Source organism: Theropithecus gelada, chromosome 20 (genome assembly GCF_003255815.1).
Source record: "Theropithecus gelada isolate Dixy chromosome 20, Tgel_1.0, whole genome shotgun sequence".
In the NCBI taxonomy this organism is placed as follows: Eukaryota; Metazoa; Chordata; class Mammalia; order Primates; family Cercopithecidae; genus Theropithecus; species Theropithecus gelada.
Genome location: NC_037688.1, coordinates 18554942 through 18563548, shown reverse-complemented (window position 1 = coordinate 18563548; position 8607 = coordinate 18554942). Strand labels below are relative to the sequence as shown.

The following is an 8607-nucleotide window of genomic DNA, read 5'->3' as shown; positions in this document are numbered from 1 at the left end:
TGTGAAATTGGTATTATGCAAATATCCTTTCTCCTCCAAATCCAGTATAAACGCCTACAAAATCTTGGTGGTAAATGAATGGTAACTTGCCCTCCCTCTCTAAGAGCTTCATAGAGTGCTATAACAACACTATCTTCACAAAACCCTGTTTCTTCTTATTTACCACCCATGCCTACCCCCAGATTCTCCCATGTCTCATATGGGATGGGGTGGGGCTTGGGAAAGTGATAAAAAGCAACGACAGGCCTAGGACATGGGCTCAAAATTCTCTTAACGAAAGAAATAGGCTGGACGCAATGACTCACGCCTGGAATCCTAGCACTTTCGGAGGCCGAGGCGGGCGATTGGTGCCTGAGCTCAGGAGTTTGAGACCAGCCTGGGCAATGTGGCGAAACCCCACCTCTACTAAAAATGCAAAAAATTAGCCGGGCATAGTGGCACATGCCTGTAATCTCAGCTGCTCTGGAGGCTGAGGCACCAGAGTCGCTTGAATCCAGGAGGTGGAGGTTGCAGTGAGCTGAGTTTGCATCATCACACTCCAGCCTGAGAGACAGAATGGTACTCTGTCTCAAAAAAAAGAGAGAAGAAGAAAGAAAAAAAAAAAGAAAAAGTAAATAAATAACCAATGAGTGCATCCAAAGTATGTAGAAAGAAAGGAAATAATAAAGATAAAATTAAATTAAATAGAAAACAAACAATGGAGACAATCAACTAAACTAAATTGTTTTTTTTCAAAAGACTAAGAAATAGAAAAGCTTCTGCAAAAATAATTTACAAAAGACAGAAAGAGCAGAGTTTAGCATTAGGAACAAAAAGGGACCCTAAATATGGGGAGGAATTTTGTTAATCATAGGAAATTTCTAAAAACTACTTTTTGCCCAAAATTTTAAGGACATATAGTTTTTGTAGAAATATTTTATTCACTTCTATGATTACTCACTCTACAAGAAAAAGAAGGTCTGAATATATCTGTAACTATTAAAGAAAAACAATAGATAGAAATAATTCTCATTTTAAAAACAGAAAAGGAATGCTCAACCTTAATTGTTTAATAGACCAAAAAAGCACTAGCGAAATGAACTAAAATCTTTACTACTTTATGTCATCCAGACTTCTATTATTGGCTACACCTGAAAACCCAGATATAGAAATGCAGGCATTAGTCATAGGGAATTATTTTGAGAGTTGATTTGCATACACACAAAAAAAACTGCTCAGCTTAATTCATTTACATTAACTAGTTGACACTCCCTCGTCATGAGAACCAAGCTTATTCATCCAAAAACAACAAAAATCACTACTTCGTATATACCAGAATAAGTTGAGTGAATTGTTTTATCTCAACTGTCAGAAAATTAAATTGCAATAAATAAGAGAAGAGAAAGGAAAAGAATACAGTAGCCTCCAAAAGAGGAGAATAAGTATTAGTATAAAATAAATACACACTAAAGTAAGAACACAGAGGAGGAGTGTGAGAGGCACTAAATGGAAATGGATTTAAAAGAAATGTTTCCAGGAGTTTTGTTTGATTACCTCAAAAGGAAAGTGGGACTCTACAAGTCAGAGGAAAAAGGAGTTTTGGGGAAAGCATTTTGGACAGATAATTGGCACATCCTGAAGATAAAAGGCATAAAGAAGCGTGCTGTCTGAGGAGTGAGTGAAACACACTTACCCCGGATGTTGCTTCAGATAGCTCCTTAATAATCATAACCCTAGCAAAGCTGAGTGAAGAGATGTAGCTGAAGAGAGACAGAGAAATTAATTCAAATGACCCCAAGTTCAGGTGAGTAAGAAAGCAAGCTGCCTCAGTCTCCTGGAGATGGGAGATGTTAATAGGGTCACACAGAATGTTAAATCTGGAAGGATTCTTAGGGATCTCATTTCCCCTGCTTCATTTTACAGAGGAGGCATCTGAGACCCACCTATGCCCAAGGTTATATGTAAAATTAGTGACAGAGCAATGGCAGGAATATTGATTTTCTTTGTAGATGCAGGGCCTTGCTCCTCTGGAGAGAAGATGACGGTGTGCTATCATCTTTGCTGAGAATCATTCTAAATTTCTTCTGTACTCATGTGAAGCATTATCTGTGTTCACTCTTCCGGATACAGCCGGATACCTTCACTGAAGCTGTTGATTAATTACCAAGAATCATCAAACTCGGCAGTGACATTCCCTAGGCAAAGGCTGTCTTGCTGCCTGAAATGCCAATCTGGGTGAAGGTCTGGGACACTCCATGTTTTCTGACATTTTTGGCTGCATGGCCCCTCTGCCTGGGGCTGCTTCAGTGGGAAGAGGGTTGACTTTAACAAACAAGATGCTGCTTCCCACCAGCAGGCCTGCTGCTGCTGTTGTTTCTAATCCTCTAAAGGCGGGATCCTCCATATGTTCACCTACCCCTACCCCAGCACAAAGCTGAATGAGTGAACAAGCAAGTGGGAGGGGCTGGGACCAGTGGAATTTCAAAGGAGGGCTGGCATTAAGCCTAGTCAGGCAATAAGAAAGGCAAACGCTGTACCATAAAGGAATAAATATTGTGGGCCCAAATGCTAAGAACTGAGTTTCTGGTTCTACTATGCACCAGATAACGTCAAAATAGTCCCCCACAAGGAAAAACAAAATGTCTTTGGCATCAAATCTGAATATAATTTCATGATTTTCAAACTCATGCAGTTTAAAATGAATAATAACATTACCATGCCATTATGACAAGTGTAAAATAGCATGCATTTAAGCCTTGTATTTATGATCGTATTATACTTTGCCCCCTAATAATGTTGCACAATTTGGAAATATGTATGCTGTATCTTTAAAATATTTACATCCTTTTTTATAGAATTATAAAATAACATTATGGATATGGACACATAAGAACAAAAAGAGAACAAAGATCTGTGTGTAATGTAAGTCACGAAAACCTGTTCCTCCTATCTCCTGCTGCAGATATGAAGACACTGCTGCTACACTTCCGGATTTTCCACAGTTTGCATCAAGCTAAGCTTCGGCGTCGGCGGGGGGTAGTTCTCCAAGCCAATCACGGAGCATGATGGGCCTACTTGGGGGTTATCTAGTGAGATGAAGAGCTCCTTCAATAAATGGTCTTAGCTTGAGGACTCCCCAGTGGTCTGGCTGAAACTTTCTTGGAACTGTGGTTCAGTCTGAATCTTCCTAACATCATTACACCACTACCTTCTGTCTCTCCTTCAGTGGAAGCCAGACCTGCATTTTATTCCAAAGAGTCTCCCCACCTTTCCTTTCCCCAGTGTCTCTTTCTTGTATGTCTAATTCTGTCTTGTCTGCTTTTTGGAAACTCAAACACTTAAGACTATTTATCCCATTAGTCATTACAAAAAATGCAAGTAACCTAAACATGCAATTGTGTAATGAGATTTTTAATGATTATTACAGTAAAACTGACAGATACCACATTTTTAAGATGTAAAAATCATATTTTGGGCTTAAATGTCAAAATATATTTAAAAGAGCTACATCTTTGTTAAGATGATAACCTTATTTAATTAAAGTAAAAATCAAACAATGGGTAAAGATGGTAAAATTTTACAATACATAGAATTAGAAATGACAGGCAAGCCTGACCTTTCTTCCACAATCCTTTCAATAAAAAGTTTTTGCTACTAAAACTAGTTTAGTTCCTAAACTAAAGGGTTACTTTTACCTTGTATTCCTCCTTGCAACTTAGGGATTGATGCCTACTTTCTTTCTTAACCTCTAAACTCCACAAGGGGAACTCTATAGGATGTCTTCAGGATAAGTCTAAGAAATTATCGTGAAGTAGAAGGTCCTTTCTACTTTCCCCAGATCTTCAAATTATGGCCCTGATTTTTTGTGAGGCAGATATGGACAACTTTAAGTTTAAAGTGAGGAGGAAAAAAAAAAGTTAAGAGATAGAGGTAAATTGAACAAATGAAGAAACTAAATACTTGGAATATAAATAATGAAGTTATCCTATCTATTTAACACTATGTTTTTATTGAAAGCCATTTGATAGCTATCAGCCTAGATACTCGATTGTATGAATTGCTTAAGCATGTATTCATTTATTGCATATTATGTGTCAGTTATCAGCGTATGTATTGAGTGAAGAGAGGCAAATGACAGCTGTTTGCAGGCTTAAAAGTATTCCAATGTGCCGAGCGTGGTGGCTCATGCCTGTAATCCCAGGACTTTGGGAGGCTGAGGTGGGCGGATCACGAGGTCAGGAGAGCGAGACCATCCTGGCTAACACGGAGAAACCCTGTCTCTACTAAAAAAGTACAAAAAAATTAGCCGGGCGTGGTGGCAGGTGCCTGTAGTCCCAGCTACTCGGGAGGCTGAGGCAGGAGAATGGCGTGAACCCGGGAGGCGGAGCTTGCAGTGAGCCGAGATCCGACCACTGCACTCCAGCCTGGGCGACAGAGCGAGACTCCGTCTCAAAAAAAAAAAAAAAAAAAAAAAAAAGGTATTCCAATGTATATATAGCAGAGTAAAGAAGTAACTACAAAAGTGTAGTAAACTATCAGTGTTACTATGCGAGAAATAGGTTTTAGGAGCACTCAAAAACTCACTCAACACACTTGCAGCCATCTTATGTGGTCAAAACTGTAAAGGATAAATTGAATTCTTGCTAATCTTTATTTTTGAAACAATACCTAGCATTGTGTGACATACACTCCAGGGGCTTAATAAAAGTCACTTTTATTTCTGTTCCCACATTCCAGCATATGGCTCTACCAATGTATCATTGACTATGGGAATAATTTTTTAACATTCTCCACATTTCCATATTTTCACTGAGCGCTTTTTTCCCAAATTAGTTTACGAATAAATATCCACTGCAGAAGATTTCCACCTGGCCTTATCTTCTAGAATTTGTCCAATTTGGGGGTCTAGGCATTGAGGATAGGAAACACTGGGAATCAATTCCTTCTTTATAGTCACACCACTCACTGGCTTTTCAGCTTTTCATTGATTCACCATTGTCTTCATTATGAACTTCAGACATCTTAGCATGGAGTACAAGATCCGGTTTCTCCTTTCAGGTACCCCATTATTTCTCCACTCTATTAACGTCCATAAGTTTCAGATAAACCCAATTCATTGTGATACCAACCGCTAATGCTCTACTCTTTTCTGTCTCTTCTCCTGCTTCTCACAGCGTGGTTTTACAATATGCTATCCTTCCCTGGGGGTACCTTTACACCTCCTCTCATAACTTCAGCGTAGATATTTTCACTGGTTCTCCAAAAGCCAGCTTAAGTTCTCCTTCTGCAACAAGTACTCCTTCACCCTTCTCATGCCCAGTGTCTCTAAGGTGAACGTCCTATTAGAACGCTCTGCACACCTCTATCTTCTCACTTACTATAGAATGTTAATATTAGTTTCAATCTTCTTCATAAGTCTGGGAGCCAAGTGAGTGCAGGTGCCTTCTCATTTGTTATTATACTTTAAGCACATGAGTAGAGATACATAAATATGTCTTGGATAAATGTTGAATTAAATGAGTGTCTCCACAAATCCAATATAAAAGCGATTGATCATAGTAGAGAACCAGTAGTAAATTATCTATTACTTGTTTATATAATTTGTTTAACAAAGACATTTCCTTCTTTAGAGCTTTTAGTGTTCATTAAAAAATTAAAATATTTGAAGGACTACTCCTGTTAATAATGTCTATGTCAGAATTTTTATGGCAAAAGTGCTAAAAATAAAAATTCAAAAATTCTAGCCAGGTACGGTGGCTCACGCCTGTAATCCCAGCACTTTGGGAGGCCGATGCGGGCAGATCACAAGGTCAGGAGATCGAGACCATCCTGGCTAACACGGTGAAACCCCGTCTCTACTAAAAATACAAAAAATTAGCCAGGCGCGGTGGCGGGCGCCTGTAGTCCCAGCTACTCAGGAGGCTGAGGCAGGAGAACGGCGTAAACCCAGGAGGTGGAGCTTGCAGTGAGCCAAGATCGTGCCACTGCACTCTAGCCTGGGCAACAGAGCGAGACTCCCTCTCAAAAAAAAAAAAAAAAAAAAAATTCTAGCAGTATTTTTCCAAAGTGAGTTGTATAAAACAGCTATTTAGAGATATATACATCCAATTATTATATAACATTTTAGGTACTCTGTGTGTGTGTGTGTCTTTGTGTGTGTGTGTGCATATTATATTCCTAAAAAGTTGAGGAAATGTGATTACTATCTTTGAATAGATTTTATTTTGTCAAAGACTGTTGGAAGTCCCAAAATAATATGCATTGTGAATTACTAAAATGGGTAATTTTTTTTTTTTTTTTTTTTTTTTTGGAGACTGAGTCTCACTCTATCACCTAGGCTGGAGTACAATGGTGTCATCTTGGCTCATTGCAATCTCCGTCTCCCCAGCTCAAGCAATCCTCCCATCTAAGCCTCCCAAGTAGCTGGAACTGCAGGCACACACTACCACTCCCTGCTAATATTTTTATATTATTTTGTAGTGACAGGGTTTCTCCACGTTGCCCAGGTTAGTCTTGAATTCCTGGGTTCAAGCAATCTGCTCACCTTGGCCTTCCAAAGTAGATGCCTGGGATTACAGGCATGAATCACCATGTCCAGCTAAAAATGAGATTTAATATACATTGATGATGGGTCATTTTTTCTTAGAACATTCCGCCAATAATATAGTTAAAAACATGTATTAATTTAATATGTGTCAAGGCATTTTCAGAATTAGTATTCCATGGGAAACACTTCAGAAAACGTTTAAGGTAACATTTCATAAATGCCAACATTGTTTTTAAGCCTTACTAATGTGTTATACTTATGGTAATAAAATTTACTTTGCCATATACAGATGTAAATGTATACATCAACTTAATAGACACATCCTTAGGCTCATTACATTTATTCCCTGCCTTAGGATCCAGCAAACATCCTTACACTTAATAAGAGTTAAGTAAATACTTTTCTGGGTTTACCCAAATCTAATTACTAATTATGATTAATTTGTTGTAAAATCAGAATTTTAAAAAAATACTAAAATAATCCAGGATACACAACATTCTTTAAAAATGTACTATTGTTTCCCTCTGTTCGTGCAGTTTCTTTTTTTTTTTTTTAGAATAACAAAAAATATTTTACTAAAACATAAGATTTACAAAAGTTTCCAGACAAGCCATACAAAATGGTCACAAGCTTTTTTTGAAGGGGGGAATCTACACTCGACAGCAATGTTATTAGTGAGGGCTGTGATGTTGGTTTAATGTTCCCATTTTAGTTCAAACAATCAAGCTTGTCCATCTACAGCGTCTAAATAAAGTTAGACTTGGCTAGAGAGCATATTCTAAAGACCTGGTTAGCTGCTTTTAACCAATGCAGTTAGATCACCAAAAAAGGGGGAAAGGAGCCCATAAAATTAAAATAAAACTACCTCCCCCCTCAAAAAAATAAAATAAAATAAGGAAAAACACCCACACCCCTGCAGCTAACCTGACAGCTACCTTCATTCACAGTGCTTTATACTTAAACCAGGATGGGGGAAATGAATAAAAGCAGGGAGGAGCCACTGCTTTTAAACGTTTCACAGCAATCCGGATGATACTTCTAGCCTCTGCTCATGCTTTATGACAGTGAATCAGGACAAGACATAGATTTGCTAATGTGCATTTAATCACCAAAGGACTGAAGATGTCTGGGCTTTTTTATTCTGTAATGTTTCTAAGACTGTGTCCGTTAAATGCAAACAAAAAGGAGGACGTCTTGGCAGAACAGGAGAAGTGATACACACTTGATGATCGGATCAGTTTAAAGATTACTCATGGCATATAGCCTAGTCCATGCTCTAGCTGTTTCTATGGCTTGGGCTTCGTTGGTCTTTCATTGCTCCACTACATCATTTGCTAATGGATCATCTGGATTGGGAGCACTTAACAAGGCCTGAATCGATAGCAGAACTGTGCGGATCTGCAGTGCTGGGTAACACTTATCTTTCAAAATATCTAAACATATTATTCCCAACTTGTCTACATTAGGAAGATAAATTTTGGTCATGAAACATACTTTAGGGGCTGCCATTGGGTATTCTTCAGGAAGGAATAGTTCAAGTTTAAAAGTCCCTCCCTCAAAGGGGGAACCTTGAGGGTCAGCAGTGACCACATGAAAATAACGGGCGTTGCTCTCATCTGGTTCTGTTTTGATGCCAGGAACTGGTTCTGCCAGCAAACGCTGGGTTTCCTTGATGAACCTGTGGGGCAGCCCGGCCATCTTGTCAGAACCCGAGTTTGGCCTCTGTTCATGTAGTTTCTAATAGACCTGACGTAGTTTCTCATATACCTGAATTTAAAGTGTCTGGTGTTTCTCATACACAAGTAAGGGTGGAAGACTGCCAAGTCAAGGCGAGCTGAGATTCTTCTCCTGGCATTACAGATACTGCACAGTAATCTCACAAAAGTGATGTGATTTAAATAAATATATCAGAAAATACTCATGGTAATAAGTCATAAAACACTTGTCTCACAAATTAGAATTGTGAATGGTAATCCGTGAAAACCAAGAACGTGCTCAGTTCTATTAACCAAATCACCATTCTAAAAATGCTGATTGCATATTGGCTTTTAATGCATATTCATTCTGACTTCTTTTCTGCA

General features: G+C 38.5%; 1 protein-coding gene across 1 annotated transcript; it reads right to left on the bottom strand.

Moving 5' to 3' along the window:
- Positions 1 to 7072: 7072 nt before the first annotated feature.
- On the bottom strand, positions 7073 to 8224 carry LOC112614556 (ubiquitin-conjugating enzyme E2 N-like). The gene has a single exon (XM_025371196.1). The coding sequence runs from the start codon at positions 8222 to 8224 to the stop codon at positions 7838 to 7840; it is 387 nt and encodes a 128-aa protein (XP_025226981.1). The 3' UTR covers positions 7073 to 7837.
- Positions 8225 to 8607: the final 383 nt, after the last annotated feature.